This window comes from Loxodonta africana, chromosome 24 (assembly GCF_030014295.1).
Source record: "Loxodonta africana isolate mLoxAfr1 chromosome 24, mLoxAfr1.hap2, whole genome shotgun sequence".
NCBI lineage: Eukaryota > Metazoa > Chordata > Mammalia > Proboscidea > Elephantidae > Loxodonta > Loxodonta africana.
The window spans coordinates 48,303,124-48,320,513 of NC_087365.1; the positions used below are offsets into that span (position 1 = coordinate 48,303,124).

Here is a 17,390-nt window from a genome sequence, read left to right on the forward strand (position 1 = left end):
GCGTATATGGGGGCCATAGTCTCACAGCTTCTCCAGTCTGTCAGGCCAGTAAGTCTGGTCTTTTTTTGTGAGTTAGAATTTTGTCCTACGTCTTTCTCCAGCTCTGCCCAGGACCCTTTATTGTGATCCCTGTCAGAGCAGTTGGTGGTTGTAGCCAGGCACCATCTGGTTGTGCTGAACTCAGTCTGGTGGAGGCTGTGGTAGTTGTGGTCCATTAGTCCTTTGGACTAATCTTCCTCTTGTGTCTTTGGTTTTCTTCATTCTCCCTTGCTCCCAATGGGGTGAAACCAGTAGAGTATCTTAAATGGCTGCTTACAAGCTTTTAAGACCCTAGGCACTGAATAGTCTATATTTCAGGATAGCTTTCTCAACAGTTCATTTTTGTGCAGACTTAGGGAGTCATTTAATAGGGTACATCTTAGAAATGCTTCTGGATCCTCAGCCTCTGGTTCCAGGAAACTGCATATGCCACAGTTAAAGAGATGCAGTTAAAGATCTGGGAGTAGTCAAGGAGTCAAAAGCCAGTTTTTAAAAAGCTGGCTGTCCTCTTTTCTGAAAGCCCTTTTCCATCCAGAGGAAAATACAGCCTCCTGGGATGCTGACAGCACAAGAGAAAGATCAGGTAGGGCAGACTCACGTTAATCTCCTCATACTTGAGAACGGAGGGGTGGTTCTCCAGATCCTGGTAAATGTGGGGAGTCAAAAGGCGGGCAATTTCAGGGCGCATGCGGTGCTGAAACAGGACATGAATGTCATTAGAAACATAGGCAGGGGATAAATGGACAATTTCTCTAAAGACTAGGTTGCTGGTAGAAGAACTGGGGAGGTAACATTTGAAAAGAATAACAGGGAAAAAGAACAAAATCTAAATAGCTTCTTTGTCCACCAACAATAACTTAACACAGGCTGATCTTGTCATCTTTTAAAGCAAAGAGAAAACAAAATAAGTTTGATAGTCATTTCATTACTAAGCCAGTTTTATTTTTATGAAACCTCTCTTACTGGCATTTAGCTAGGAGCCTTCTCTGAGGCATTTGGTAATAATCGAGGCCCAGCTTCTCACCTGGTAATTCAGACGGACAAAGGGGATGTTTACTTTCACTAGCCGTTCAAAGAGAGACACCTCAAGGTTGAAGTTCTTGGCCAGATCATACACGTTGGCACTGGGGCGCAGCTGAGAAGAGAAACATGGCTGAGCATTCTCTATTGAAAACATACTTTTAGCCAAGTATACATTTAGTCATCCACGGAGAGTGATGAGGGCAGCACACATGGTGAAGGTAATTAGTGTCCCTGAATCGTACACTTAAAAATGGTTCAAATGGCAAACTTCGTTACACATATATTACCACAATAAAATTAACAATAACCAAAACAAGCCATGAGAGGGAGCAGGGCTGACAAGGGGTAGGAACCCCATGAGCAAAGTAAAGGGTGGGATGAGAGGAAGTGAAAGAAGCAGGCTGAAACTCGATCATACTGGCTTTTGAAGGCTACTTTAAGAAACCTGATTGTTAATATTAAGTGCAACAGAACACCAAAGGAGTGTTTTAAGCTAGGGAGTGACATGATCTTACTGTTTTTTAAAATCCCTTTCGCTCCTTTATAGGAAACGGATTAGAGAGTACCAAAAGTGGAAGCAGGGAGAGGGAGGATGCTGCTGCAATAGTCCACTTAAGAGACTATAATGGGCTAGGAAAGCCGTGGAGGGACAGAAAAAAACAAACCCTGCTGGCACTGACTCGATCCTGACTCATAGCGACCCTACAGAACAGAGAAGAACTGTTCCATATGGTTTCTAAGGAGCGCCTGGTGGACTCGAACTGCCAACCTTTTGGTTAGCAGCCGAACTCTTAACCATTACGTGACCAGAGTTTCTGAAACGAACGGTGCTACCTCTAAAATATACCCCAAATTTAATAGCACCTGCTCTTAGGTTGAATGTGGGAGGTGAGGGTAAGAGGGATCACAGGTCAGTCGCTAATAAACTTGAGGACTGTTGAAGCAAAAAGGCAAGGGTTTTCCTGTCTGCTCCCATCCCCTAGAGGGCCAGCCCATCTAGCAGGGGTTCTTGCTTTACCTGCTGGTGGTCCCCAATCAGAATGAGGTGCTGGCAAGCTTTGCTCAGTGTGGCAATGGTGTGGGCCTCAAGGACTTCGGCAGCCTCCTCCACAATGACGATCCGGGGCTCCACCTTCTGCAAGATCTGGCGGTATTTGGCAGCACCTGGAGTCAGGAGAGGAGAGAGGCTCCTCTGAGCTGATACACAGGATCCGCAGGCCACTGATCCTCTGGAAATCCCCTTTTGTGCCTTCCCTAAACCTGGGTTGGTGACAATTTAGTCCTCATACTCATTCAGGGCTGTGGTGACCACTGAATGAGAGAGTGAGTGCTGGGTGGCCTCCAGACCATCATACCCATGTAGGTGACTGTTGAGATTCCAAACTCAGGAGCAAGTGGGTGAATTTCACCAACAATTCCCTAAATACAGGATGCTTTCGACAGACTTTCCTGGTATTTTCCTCTAGCCTGCTACAGATGCTTCTCTTTATCTGTCCCAGATAATCTGATAGGAGCCTGGCACCAGGAGTGAGTCACTGGAGCAGGTGAATTTTCCCATACTTTCTTACCTGTGGTTGTCATCCCTATGACCTGGGCATCTTTAAGGATGTGTAGATCTTCCTGGAGCCTCAGCTCAGCCATTCTCTCTGCTGATGTGCGGTACTGGCGTTCGAAGTTGAGGATTTTCCGGCGAGTGTCAGCCTGGTACCTCTGTAGCCACAGCCTGGAGAATGGTAGCAACCAGGGAGAGGGAGACACGTGCTCTTTGAGAAGGTGGAGGAACCCCCCTTCAGTGTACCCTATGTGTGAAGTGGATTGTTGGGGAGCTTAAAGGCCACAGAGAGAAAGGGATGAGAAACCCAGGTGTACGGGACTGAGAGTACAAAATGCCCAGCAAAACAGATGTGCGGAGAGATGTATTTAAGTGGTCAGGAGCTAAAGAAGGGGGTGGGATAAGTAGGTCTTAACGGCTGGGAAGACAGTAAGGGACTTCAAAAGTTTCAGACAATTTCTCATGAATACTCCCTGCCCTGACTCCCCACCCTAATTCTCCACAGAGCACCTAGTGTGCTCTTTTTACAGGTAAAACAGATCATGTTACTCTCTGCTGTAGAAACTTCCAGTGGCTTCCTGCTACTGTTCAGATAAAATCCACACTCCTTAGCTCAGCCCGACAAGGCCCTGCATGGTCTGGCCCCTGCTCACCTCCTTGACTTGGTCTTGAGCCATTGTTTCTCTCTCTCCCTGCCACAGCCATGCTAGTGGCAGTCTTCACTTTCCCCCTCCCATCTGGGGCCCTCTGCCTATGTGGCTCCTTCAACTCTTCTGCTCCTCATTTCCTGCTGCCCTTACTGCCTACTCATCTTTCAGATTTTGACTCCAATATCACTTTCCTAGATACCAGTTCAGGTCCCATGTCAATGTTCTTAGCATTCCTTGCTTGTTTTTCTTTTCAGTGTTCATGCCCATTTGTAACTTTGTATTTGGGGAATTATTTGACTAATTTGTCTACCTGGAGAGCCTCTAAGCTCCATGAGGGTAGAACAAGTATCTTTTTTTTTTTTTTTAATTTTATTGTGCTTTAGGCGAGAATTTACAATGCAAATTAGTTCCTCACTCAAAAATTTATACATAAATTGTTTTATGACATTGGTTGCGATCCCTGCAATGTGTCAGGACTCTCCCCCTTTCCACCCCAGGTTCCCTGTATCCATTTGTTCAGTTTTCCTGTCCCTTTCTGCCTTCCTGTTGTGTCTTTTGGACAGGTGTTGCCCATTTAGTCTCATATACTTGACTGAACTAAGAAGCACATTCCTCGCTGTGTTGTTTGTTTAATAGGCCTGTCTCATCTTTAGCTGAACTTTGGGAGTAGCTTCAGTTCTGGGTTAGAAAGGTGTCCAGGGGCCATAATCTGTCTGACCAGTAAGTCTGGTACAAGTGTCTGTTTTACCTATGACTGCACTCCTAGAACTCAGCTCAGCGGTGGTGCTCAATCAATAATTAGTGAATGTTGCTGAAGGCTGGGGATGCGGTGGGAGAGGCTGTTCTGGGAACAGAAAAGGACCCCCTTGGAGAGATCACATGGGCTGGCTGGGGTTTAGCTGGGTGGGCACAGTACCTATAAAGCTGCCATCGAGAATTCAGGTCCAACTCCCAAATGTCCTGGATTTCATTGGCCTCGGCTTCGGTCATGGTGTTCAGTTTGAGAAGCTCATTCCTCACTCTCTTCTTCATTTTCTTTTTCTGACTGCGCTGGGTCTGCAGACATCAACACCAGCCAGGTTCACTGTCTGAGCAGAGGTGGGCCTCCTCATTCTACACTTGAGGTGGTGGCTGCCACCTCTGATGAACTCTGAGTATCTCACACTCTCACAACAAATGTTTCCATTGCAAAGCAGCTAAGAACAATGCCTGCAGAGCCAGTCAGCCTGGGTTCAAAGCCCTACTCTACCTCTTACTAGCTGTGGGACCTACAGCAAGCTGCTTAAACCTCTATGTGCCTCAGCATCCCCTACATAAAATAGGAATAATAACAGCACCTTTTCATAGGCGTGCTGGATCAATGGAAGGAGGAAGTACATGGAAAGCATTTAGAGTAATGCTGACACTAGGTAGCACTGAACAGCTTTTGACCATACTGTTTCTTTTTCCTAAAACACATGTGTCGACAGTAAGGTGGGGTGGCAAATGTCTTGTTGAATGCTGCACAACAGTGCCTAGCTGCTGGTGCCTAGCACAGGCCTTGGCACAGGGCCTGCTAGATAGTCTTAAAGCCATCATGTCAACACAGTACCTTTAATGAACAGCTGAAATGTACCATTTAGGAGAAAGTGCTCTCCCCTGGCTCTGTCCCTGAGTCTGAGAACAAGAGGGATTGGCATGCGAGATGGATGTCACGATATTATAGATCTCCCTTGCCTCAAAAACAAACAAAACCCCTTTTGAGGCCACATGGCAGAGGTGCCTATTTACAGCTGTACATGCAGTGACTCATACTTCCAGGAACTGGGATCACGACTTCTTCCATCACATACAGTGATGTCGAAGTGAACCAGGAGATTAGATTCAAAAGCTAGCAGACAGGTATAAAATTTACACCTAGTCCAAGTTGCCTTTGAAATTCTCTTAAATTGTCAGTGGGGTTCAGAAGATGTTGTTTTGAGTACCCAGCCTTTACTGCCATAGTAATGCATGGTAAATTCTGAGGACCACTGGGCTCAACCAAAGGAAGGAGCAGAGGAAAAGTCTGTATGCAGACATCTTGGCATTCAAACCATTCTGTCTTTAAAAGAAGTATCAGATCACAGTGTCAGTGAGGCTGGATTCTGTGCAGCCTGAATGTAGGGCCTGCTTCATCTCTTTTATCTTAAGCCTCTAAAATTTTAATGCATGTTCACAGACACAGTTTGGGTTAAGAAGACAACGTCCCTGAAAGCACCAAGCACTGAGATCAGAAGTGTTTGCTCTGACTCACATGTGCTGCTTTCTTCTAAAAGTTCTAGAGAAGCACTTGGCTACCTGCTTCCTGTCTTTCTAAGTTGGCATTTCCTGCCAGGGACCCTCTGGAGAGTCATTATTTTTATACCCCTGGGAACTGGGCCTATCTTACACCAGGGTTAGGTTGTCAAATGAGCTACATTAAGTAAATTGTGAAGATGAGGTGACTATGCTGTAACAGAAGTTGAGGCAAACAAAGGGCTGAGGTTCTGGTCAAAATAGATACTCTTAAGGCTGTCTCCCAACTGTCTAGCCCCTACCCACCTGGCATTAATAGGTGCCCTTCTGTTTCCGATTCTATAAGGGCTTTCAGGGGCCATGAGGAAGTGGGTTTACCTGCCACTCTTCTGTGGCTTGCTCCTGCCCAGCTGCTGTCCCTTGGCCACGGTTGTCTAGCCTCATGGCCAGAAGCATTTTCGCCAACACCTGGTCTGCTCCATTCTCTTCTTTCTTCTTCTGCCGGGGCCTCACCACCTCTTCCTCCTCAATCACCCGGTCTGCTTGAATCAGATCGGCCTCCTCTGCAATATTGATCAGTGAAGCCTCCTCTTCACCTTCTTCCTCCTCCTCCCCTTCTGCCTGGGCTAAAAGAGGAAAGCAGGACAAGGATGGCGACTCTCGAAGCCAAAAGATGGGGAAGAACTCAGATGCATGAAGACATTCCCAAGAGGTGTAAGTGTTTACCACCAGGGAAGGAAACTGGGAGGAATGCGAGTGAAGGGAGGAAGACTTAGGTTTCTTACTTTCTTGTTACATTTTTTAATTCTAATATCATACACTCAGGTTGTTGTTGTTAGGTGCCGTAGAGTTGGTTCTGGCTCATAGCGACCCTGTGTACAACACAACGAAACACTGCCTGGTCCTGTGCCATCCTCATAATCGTTGTTATGCTTCAGCCCATCATTGCAGCCACTGTGTCAATACATCTCGTTGAGGGTCTTCCTCTTTTTTGCTGACTCTCTACCAAGCGTGATGTCCTTCTCCAGGGACTGGTCCCTCCTGATAACATATCCAAAGTATGTGAGACAAAGTCTCACTATCCTCGCTTCTAAGGAGCATTCTGACTATACTTCTTCCAAGACAAATATGTTTGTTCTTTTGGCAGTCCATGGTATATTCAATAGTCTTCGCCAACATCATAATTCAAAGGCATCAATTCTTCTTTGGTCTTCCTTATTCAAAGTCCAGCTTTTACATGCACATGAGGTGACTGAAAACCCTGGTGGCACAGTGGTTAAAGCAACTGCCTGCTAACTGAAAAGTCGGTGGTTTGAAACCCCTAGCGGCTCTGCAGGAGAAAGATGTAGCAGTCTGCTACCATAGAGATTTATAGTCTTAGAAACTCTATGGGGTCACTACGTGTCAGAATCGACTCGACGGCAGTGGGTTATATGCACGTATACCTTTTTAAAAAGAGGTTTTTCTTAATGGCAAACATACATACCAAAAAGTATACAATGTATATATGCAACCTAAAGAGTAATAAAAATATATAAAATGAACATCCAGGTACCGTCCATCTAAGTCAAGAGGCAAATAATTACCAGCTTCTTTAAAGAGCCTTGTGGGCCCTTTGAACCTGAATTTTGTATTACTCATTTCCTTGTTTTTTTTTTTTAATAAATTTATTACATATATGCTGTATATATACCTCTAAACAACACATCATCTAATTTTGACTATTTCTGAGCTCTATATAAATGGGATCATGCACATATTTTTCTGTGACTTGCTTTTAGTCAGCATCACGCTTTTAAGGTTCATCTGTGTTACTCTATGTGCTGTAATTCATTTTCACTGGTGCACAGTATTTTGCTTTCTGAACAGACCATAACTGATTCATCCCCTGTACACATGTTGATGAACATTTGAGTTCCTTCTGTTTTTCTGCTATCGTAAAGCGGTTGTGACAATTTATACCCCCAGTAGCAGTGTATCAGAGTTCCCATCACACCACATTCGCATCAACACTCAATTATATCAAACTTCTTCGTTTTTGCCAATCTTGTGGGTGTGTAATACTGTATTTCATTTTTGTTTTAATTTCCCTAATTTCTTTTTTTTTAAATAATTTTTATTGTGCTTTAAGTGAAAGTTTACAAATCAAGTCAGTCTGTCACATATAAGCTTATATACACCTTACTACATACTCCCACTTACTCTCCCCCTACTGAGTCTGCCCACTCCCTCCTTCCAGTCTCTCCTTTCATGAACATTTTGCCAGTTTCTAACCCTCTCTACCCTCCCATCTCCCCTCCAGACAGGAGATGCCAACACAGTCTCAAGTGTCCACCTGATACAAGTAGCTCACTCTTCATCAGCATCTCTCTCCTACCCACTGTCCAGTCCCTTCCATGTCTGATGAGTTGTCTTCGGGAATGGTTCCTGCCCTGGGCCAACAGAAGGTCTGGGGACCATGGCCGCCGGGATTCCTCTAGTCTCAGTCAGACCATTAAGTCTGGTCTTTTTGTGAGAATTTGGGGTCTGCATCCCACTGTTCTCCTGCTCCCTCAGGGGTTCTCTGTTGTGCTCCCTGTCAGGGCAGTCATCAGTTGTGGCCGGGCACCATTTAATTTCCCTGATTTCTAATGAGCACTTTTTTATGTTTATTGGGCATTAGGATTCCCTTGTTTGTGATATGCCTGTTAAAATCTTTTATCTGGTTTCCTACCAAGTTATTTATCTTTCTCTTATTGATTCATAGCTCTTTAATATATTCCAGGTATTACTTTTAAGTCTCGCTGTTCTGGTCTTTACCATATTCTACCTTAAGATGTGATTGTAGGTAGACGTGCACTCCTTACCTGTAATCTCAGGCCCTGCTGGAGCAATACTTTGGGTGAAAGAACCGACACCTAGACCCAGCCACTCCAGCATCATGGAATGTTTCCATCCCTGGAAGCTCACCCACTCAGTATCCTGAGGAAGGAAGAACCATCAGTTATGAGAATTCCCTGGCAGCCAGTGTGAAGGCACAGTCTCCTCTAAGGATTAAAAAATAATTCCTTTAAAATTCAGAGGTTGAGGTTGGGGCCCCTTGGGCAATTGGAACATTCACTATGGCTTGTGCTCAATTTTAAAAATCACAGTATTTCTTCAAAAAAAACCAAAACTTTCTGCCTGTTTTGACAAAATCAGGAGCTATGGCAACAATGGACCTACGTTCCTGAATGACAACAAATGGTGCGAACTAGATTGCTGCCACCCCTTTTCCAGCTTGCCAGAGTCCTCTCTACTTCCTACTGTCTCACATCTAGCCTGCTTTGCTCACTTACATGACGGAATTAACCCCTTTAGGCTTTTGGTCTGCAGTCCCTGAAATCACCAAACCAATGACGATAAAGCTACCACTGCATGTGTTCCTGGTCAGCTACTTCATAGAGATCATCTCAATTACGTACTTCTTACAAGAGCTTTCAAAGGGAGGCATTATTTATCCCTACTGAGGGGCCTGAGGATCACATTAGCCCAAGTCACACAGTCAGTCCACATGACCTAGATCTGTTGACAGCAAACCTCTCGTTATGATTTTATTATGTTAACAGGTTTGGAAATATTGTTTATTCTAGTGACAATCCTGTGAGATAAGAATTAAGCTGATCCATAAGAAATTGCTGTTTTTACAAGTCAAATTTACAAATATTGGCAATTTTATATGGTTCAACTTAATGCTGTTATTATGCCCACTTGATAAAAGAGAAAACAGGCACAGAGAAATTAAAAGCTAAGCAGGATTCGAATCTAGCAGATTGGCTCCCGAGTCTTGTTTTTGACCACTACACTCTGCTGCCTCCCATTATGAAAGGGAACTTTTCACATAATGGCAGCATCAGATTACCAAAGAGCTAAAACTCTGCTGCTCCAGTTGGGGGCAAGCGGGATGCTTGTGGCTCCCAGGGTTGACCCCTACCTGTACTGGTCCATTCGTCAGGCTTTTCCAGTGCTGGACAGAGATGTACTTCTCTAGGGACTGTTCCCGTAGGACGCCGTGCATGGTGCACTCCAGGGACTGGGCCCCTTCATGTAGCTCTTGCTCTGACTCCTTCATCTGCGTTATGATCTGCAAGGAACAGAGAAAAAAAATGAGGAGGAAACATCCATCATCCCCCAAACTCAGTCCCTGCCTTGAGGAAAGCCAAAGCTAAGACAGGAACAGCAAGGAGAGAGAACAACAAATAGACCAGTCAACAAATCAGTTTCCTGAGGCACATTACCGTGGTCTTGAAACCAAAAGATGAGCATCCAAAATGTCTAAAAGACAGTAAGAAAAAGAATCCGACAGAAAAACATGTCAAGGACACCATGGCAGAGACTTCTAGCCTCTTAATTATCTGTTCTCTTTTTTCCTTAGTAATAGGAACTCAGACTTTTAGTTGGGCACACTGCTACCCAGCTAAAGGATAAGTTTTCCCAGGCTCCCTTGGAGCTAGACTTGGCTCTGTGATTAAGTTCTGGTCAATGGGATATAAGTAGAAGTGCTGTGCATGGTTTGGGGAAAGTAGGCTTAAGATCCTAGTGGAGACAGGAGGGTGGGTAGGTCAGTGTGCCTTTCATTCTTTGTCCATCTTGGATCATGAGGGCAAAGGTCACACCATGATTGGAATGCTAGAAGGAACTTGGGTCCTTCATAGCTTTTTTTTTTTTTTTTTAAATAATTTCTTCTCCCTTTTTTTGGCTGTTGTTGAGAACATACACAGCAAAGATAGACACCAATGCAAGTTTCTACATGTATAATTCGGTGACACTGACTACATTCTTTGAGTTGCGGAACCATTCTCACCCTCCTTTTTGGAGTTGTTTCTCCTCCATTAACATCAACTCACTGCCCCTCTAAGGTTCCCATGTATTCTTTCCAGTTGCATTGTCAATTTGATTCCATATAGATAGATCTTAAAAGAGTATAATGCTCAAGGCAGGCATTCTTTACTAGTTAAGCTAAACTATCATCTGGTTTTAAGAAGACTTCAGGGGATAATTTTAGTTTAAGGTTTAAAAATTATCTGAGGGCGACTGGAACACATATACACTCCTGGTGGGAATATAAAATGGTACGACCACTTTGGAAATTGATTTGGCGCTTCCTTAAAAAGCTAGAAATAGAACTACCATACGATCCAGCAATTCCACTCCTTGGAATATATCCTAGGGAAATAAAAGCCTTTACACAAACAGATGTATGCACACCCAAGTTCACTGCAGCACTGTTTACTATAGGAAAAAGATGGAAGCAACCAAGGTGCCCCTCAATGGATGAATGGATAAATAATGGTATATTCACATAATGGAACACTACACAACGATTAAGAACAATGATGAATCCGTGAAACATCTCATAACGTGGAGGAATCTGGAAGGCACTATGCTGAGTGAAATTAGTAAGCTGCAAAAGGACAAATATTGTATGAGACCACTATTATAAGAACTCGAGAAATAGCTGAAACACAGAAGAAAATATTCTTTGATGGTTACGAGGGTGGGAAGGGAGGGGCTATTCACTAATAGTAGACAAGAACTATTTTAGGTGAAGGGAAAGACAACACACAGTACAATAGAGGTCAGCACAATTGAACTAAACCAAAAGCAAAGAAGTTTCCTGAATACAACCAAACACCTCAAAGGCCAGAGTAGCAGGGATGGGGGTTTGGGAACCATGGTTTCAGGGGACATCTAGGTCAACTGGCATAACAAAATGTATTAAGAAAACGTTCTGCATCCCACTTTGGTGCGCGGCGTCTGGTGTCTTAAATACTATCAAGTGGCCATCTAAGATGCATCAATTGGTCTCAGCCCACCTGGAGCAGAGGAGAATGAAGAACACCAAAGACTAAGGTAAAGATGAGCCCAAGAGACAGGGCCACATAAACCAGAGACTACATCAGCCTGAGACTGAAAGAACTAGGTGGTACCCGCCTACCACCAATGACTGCCCTGACAGGGAACGCAACAAAGAATCCCTGATGGAGCAGAAGAACACAGGGATGCAGACCTCAAATTCTCATAAAAAGACCAGACTTAATGGTCTGACTGAGATTAGAAGGACCCTGGAGGTCATGGTCCCCGGGCGCTTTGTTAGCCCAAGACTGGAACCATTCCTGAAGCCAACTCTTCAGACACGGATTGGCCTGGACTATAAGACAGAAAATGATACTGGTGAGGAGTGAGCTTTTTGGCTCAAGGAGATACATGAGGCTATGTGGGCAGCTCCTGTCTAGAGGTGAGATGAGAAGGCAGAGGGGGACAGGAGCTGGTTGAAAAGACACAGGCAATACAGGGTGGAGACGAGGAGTGTGTTGTCTCCTTAGGGCAAGAGCAGCTAGGAGTACACAGCCAGATGTGTATTAGTTTTTGTATTACAAACTTCCACTTCAAGCACTTAAAGTACAATAAAAAAAAAATTATCTCAGGGCAAGAGTTCTGGGGGATTATAGAGTCTCCATGGCTCCAGAGAGTCTGGAGTCCATGAGAATTAGAAATTCTGTTCTGTATTTTCCCTCCTTTTGATCAGGAGGGTCCTTCACAGCTTTGAGCAGCCTCCAAATCCAGAAAGCTCAGACAGTCCAAAGCTGGGACTTACACTCATGTAGGCCCTTCGGAGGTGCATAGGGAGGCTACGGCGGAATTCTCGCTTGTTCCTCAGCTCCCTCAGGGTGAACTGCTTCAGGATTTCACTGCTGCTCCTTCCACCCACCCTCACGATGCTGGTCTTTTGACAGCTGTAGATGCCTGTGGAACAAAGTGAAGCATAGCAGAGCGGAGAGGACCTATGTTGAGTTCTCTCAGGAGGGGGGCTGTGTGTTTGGGATCTTGTCTCAGCTGGTCCCTGGACCTCTTTCCACACTGCCCTTAGGGACAAACTGGTGCTGACAAGAAATTTACCTCATTAATGAGCAAGAAGGCCCCAGAGAAGATGTGACCTGCAGAGCAATAAAGTGTAGTGCTTAAGAGCACAGACTTTGGAATCAGACAATCAGGGACCCAAATCTTGGCTCCACCACTTATTGCTGTATAACCTGGGGAAACTTACTTAACTAAGCCTCAGTTTCAAGCACTTGTCTGCTACCTGAAAGGTTGGTGATTCGAACCCACCAGCCGCTCCTTGGGAGAAAGATGTGGCAGTCTGCTTCCATAAAGATTTACAGCCTTGAAAACCCGATGGGGCAGTTTTACTCTGTCTGCAGGGTCGCTATGAGTTGGGATTGACTCAACAGCAGTGGGTTTGGTTTTTTTAAAAAATATCTTCCTTATAGTGTTCCCCCTACCGTATGGAAAATGAGATAGTATCTTTAAAGCTCCTAGCTTCAGGGCTTGGCACAAAGCAAACATCCAGTAGAAGTTATCTATCTCTCATTCATCCTACAGATACTTACTGATTATTATGTGCCAGGCATGTGCTAGGTGCTGAGCTATGGCAGTTAAAACACAGACTCAGTTCCTGATCTGTTCTCATGTCTTAGTCTAGCAGAAAAAATACTCATTAAACAATTTATTACAACAGTGATAAGTGCACTAAGTATTTTAAGCACATGATGCTAGTCTCGGTGGGGTAGAGATCTAATTCTTGAGTTTTTTTTTTTTTTAATAGTTGAGACTCTATGAATAAGAAATATTTACCTAGGTGAAAGTAAGATACAGGAAGAGTGAAAAAATATTCTAAGCAGAAGGAAAAGCATACACTTATTCATTCATTCATGCAATTAGTATTTTTTGAGTGCCTAATATGTGCCAGAATCTGTGAATACGGCAAGAAATAGGACGAGCCCTCACAGTGTTTATAGTCTAGGGTAGGGACACATAAAATTGATTATAAAAATAATCCATCACACATATGCTAAGCCTATAAAGAAAAAAGTACCAAAGGAGACTTAACCTTATTCGGGGCAGCAGGGAAAGTCCACCTGAAGTCTTCTTTTTAAAGTGAGACCTGAAGAATGACTTGGAGCCAGCTAGGCTGGATGGGCTCAAGAGGGAGGGAGGGGGATAGGGAAAAAAAATGCATTCCAGGCAGGGGGAACAGCAGGAGCTGAAGGAGAAACCAGAGGAGCTCAAGGAATTGAAGATAACCAGCATAAGTAGAGTTAGGGAGGACAAGGGAAGAGGTAGGAGATGAGGTTCAGAGTTAGGCTGGGCAGATCACATCTGGCCTGGAAGGTCATGATAAAGACTGTGAAGTTTATTCAAGGAGCAACAGAAAAAGCTACTGACAGTGCTGTTTCAAGTTCAACTGTGAACATCTTGATAGAGAACAATTTTGCCTATAGATATTACCTTCCAGAAACTGGTCCAAAGCATGATTAGTGTAACACACAACCAAGATAGGAAACTTCTGGCGGCTAACTTGCCAAACAGACTCGTTGGTTAGAAGGGCCTGAACAATTTTGAGACCTACATAGGTTTTGCCTAGAAAACAGAAAAAGAATGAGTTTAAAAATATACTTTCTAAAAGAGTAATTACTTACAGCAATTGTTTTTAAAAATTTAAAGGTAGTACATTCAGCTGATTTCAAATCCAAGTACAAATGGCTATGTTGTACAAAGTCCCCCTCACATTTCTGTCCCCTTGTCACCCAGTTCCTCTCCCCGAAAGCACCAAATGGTACCAGTTTCTTATGTAATTTTCCAGAGAGTCATTCTAAGCACATACAAGTATGCACATGTATTTTTTTCTAGGTCTGCCCGCCAAAGTTTTTTTTGTAATATGAATAATAGTGGACTATTTTCACTGTTTTACATCTTGCTTTTTTTCAATTAATGTATCTTGGAGGCGGTTCTCTATCAGTAAATAAAAAGAATTCTTTTGTTTTACAGCTGTAAGGTATTTTTTAGTCGGTTCCCTATTGATGGACATATAGGTTGTTTCCAATTTCATGTGGAAAATTCTTTTAGAAATGCTTTTATATACCACGGCAGACTCGCCTTTGTGATGGGAGGGAAAAGTTTATTACAGAAATCAGCACTAGAGTCAGAGTTATAGGTTCATTAATAATTGGCACTTAATTAAGTCTATAAACCACTAAATTCCTACATTGTGTGAGGCTGAGTAAGTAGCCACTGTCCTCAAAAAACTTCAAAGTTGAGTGAGGGAGCAATATAACAAAAATGAAGATTTTAACATAACATGATAAGTAACAATTTCTTTCTTCCTTTTTTTTCCTTCAAATAATATTTTTTGAGTGTCTACTAGTGCAGGCACTGGGTTAGATGCTAGAGATACAATAGTGAGCAAAACAGACAAGGTTCTTATCCTTCTGAATCTTAAAACCTATAGAAGAGAAAGAATAACTAACCATACAAACAAACGTGAAATTGTAAATGTGGAAACAAAGAAATACATGGTACCAAGAAACCATATAACTGGGATTTTGGCCTTGCTGATGAAACTGAAGAGACTTCCCTGGGGAAGTTACAAGTGAGTAGGAGTGGGCAAGAGGGAATGCGGGTAGACTGGTCAGGAGGCTCTTGCCATCTTCTAGGTGAGCGAGAACTGAAGCTTGGCTCCAGCAGCAGAGATAAGTAGGAAGATGGGAGATGTTTCAAAGGTAAAATTGATTGGGACTTGGTAACAGTTTGGCTATAGGGGAAAGTAAACAGAAAAGGGTAGCTCCTAGGTTTCTAGTTTGGAGGGCTGGATGGATAAAGATACTTCAATAGGAAGGTGAATCTTTGTAATATTTACTCTATCCCCTCCCCAATGCTTCCTTCTATTTACCCGTTAGAGTAGATACTTACTGGGATTTCACTCCAAAAATGATCCCCTTTACTACCTCCCCACATACTCACAGGTAGGCCCTTCCCTAGTAACTGTGTATGTGTGTACACATGTGTGTCTTAAACTAGCCTGAAATATTTCTATACTTGGAGCTAAAGCGTCCCAATTCAAGTGGTAACAGGGAAAATTATTTACAATATGCAGATCTTGAATATACAAACAGCTCCTACAAATCAATAACAGAGAGAAGCAATTCAACAGAAACATGGGCAAAGAATATAAAAAGACAATCCACAGCAGCAGAAATATAAATACCTAATAAATGCAAGAAAGGATATTTAATCTCATTCTTCTTTTTTAATCTCATTTTTAATTAAAGAAATACAAATTAAATTACTGTGATATATGCATTGTCAGATGGCAATTTGGCACTACCTATTAAAACTTTTTTTTTTTTATTAAAACTACAAATGCACATATTCTTTGACTCAATAGCTCTCTTAAGAATTTTTCTTCTAGATATATCCTGTTCATGTGCGAAATGATTCACAAACAAGGCTATTCACTGAAATATTGTTTGTAGCAGTGAGCCTTTCAATAGATTATGATCTAGCCATAGAATGGAATGATATGCAGTCTAAACAAGAATGAGACACTATATATCAATATGAATGGATCTCCAAGTTATAAGTAAGCAAAGAAAGGTGTGTAACAGTGTTTATAACATATTGGGTTAAAAAAGAAAGTATGTACCTGCTTAATATTCATAGCTTATCTCTGGAAGGATACACAGGAAACTGACAACACTGTTTGCTCTAGTGAGGGAAACTGAGTGGGATAAGGGAAGGAGGAAGACAAGGACTTCTTTTTAAAATTATGAACTATTTTTTATTAAAACATAAAATTAATAATGAGCCAAAATTTTTAATTTCTCAGATCAGCAAAACTGAAAAAGCTAAAAACCTATAATGCTGAAAACAATGTAAGGAAATGGGAAAACTAATTCATTTTTGGTGGGAGTACAAATTGGTATATCTTTTTGGAAGGGTGATTTTTTTTATTATAACTCCTGGAAACCCTAGTGGCATAGTGGTTAAGAGCTATGGCTGCTAAAAAAAAAAGATCAGCAGTTTGAATCCACCAGGCGCTCCTTGGAAACTCTATGGGGCAGTTCTACTCTGTCCTGTAGATGGCTATGAGTCAGAATTGACTCTGTAACAATGGGTTTGGGTTTTTTTTATTATAACTATTGGAAACCGCGGTGGTGTAGTGGTTAAGAGCTACGGCCAAAAGGTCAGCAGTTTGAATCTACCAGGTGCTCCTTGGAAACTCTATAGGGCGGTTCTGCTCTGTCCTATAGGGTCGCTATGAGTTGGAATCAACTCAGGGACAATGGGTTTGGTTTATTATAACTATTAAGGAGCCCTGGTGGTGCAGTAGTTAAGCATTCAGCTGCTAACTGAAAGACGGAGGTTCAAATTCATCAGCCCTTCCTCAGATGAAAGATGTGGCAGTCAGCTTCCATAAAGATTTACAGCCTTGGAAACCCTATAGGGCAGTCCTACTCTGTCATATAGGAATTGACACGATGGCAGTAGGTTTGGCTTTTTGGCTTGTCATAACCGTTAGGGAGGAGTCCTGGTGGCATAGTCAAGCACTTGGCTGCTAACTGAAAGTATGGTGATTCGAACCCACCAGCTGCTCCATGGGAAAGATGTGGCAGTGCCTACGGCAGTTCCACTCTGTCCTACAGGGTCAGTATGAGTTGGAATCAACTCTACAGTAACAGGTTTTATTACAACTATTAATGTAAATCCCCATAATTAGGAAAAAAAATCACAGAAATAATAATAGGCAGAGTACCCAAAGATATACACACATCTATATGGATATTTACTGTAGCTCTGTGTATAATACCAAAAAAAAAAAAAAAAAGTTGGTATATTCATACTCTGGAATAGTATACGCAGGGACAGTAAAAAGAATGAGGTGTATTTGTAAATGTCACTGTAATGTAAAGATATCCATAACAAGTATTACGTGAAAAAAAAATAGACCAATATATAGAGCACGATCCCATTTTTATTATTTTAAAAAGCAGAAAAAGCATATGCGTATGCACATA

At 42.7% G+C, this 17,390-nt stretch overlaps 1 protein-coding gene across 5 annotated transcripts in view; it reads right to left on the minus strand.

Moving 5' to 3' along the window:
• The window catches only part of ZNFX1 (zinc finger NFX1-type containing 1), a 30,236-nt gene that overhangs the window by 4,614 nt on the left and 8,232 nt on the right, over window positions 1–17,390 (minus strand). For 4 of the 5 annotated variants that reach the window (XM_064276186.1, XM_064276185.1, XM_003411760.4 and 1 more), the window contains exons 4-13: window positions 13,825–13,956; window positions 12,134–12,282; window positions 9,470–9,619; window positions 8,364–8,478; window positions 5,896–6,143; window positions 4,181–4,320; window positions 2,631–2,785; window positions 2,081–2,226; window positions 1,064–1,174; window positions 638–733 (exon numbers count right to left, since the gene is read on the minus strand). In XM_064276186.1, coding sequence (XP_064132256.1) covers window positions 638–733; window positions 1,064–1,174; window positions 2,081–2,226; window positions 2,631–2,785; window positions 4,181–4,320; window positions 5,896–6,143; window positions 8,364–8,478; window positions 9,470–9,619; window positions 12,134–12,282; window positions 13,825–13,956 — 1,442 coding nt within the window. The remainder of the gene's footprint in view (window positions 1–637; window positions 734–1,063; window positions 1,175–2,080; window positions 2,227–2,630; window positions 2,786–4,180; window positions 4,321–5,895; window positions 6,144–8,363; window positions 8,479–9,469; window positions 9,620–12,133; window positions 12,283–13,824; window positions 13,957–17,390) is intronic. The other variant, XM_064276187.1, reaches the window with a different exon arrangement.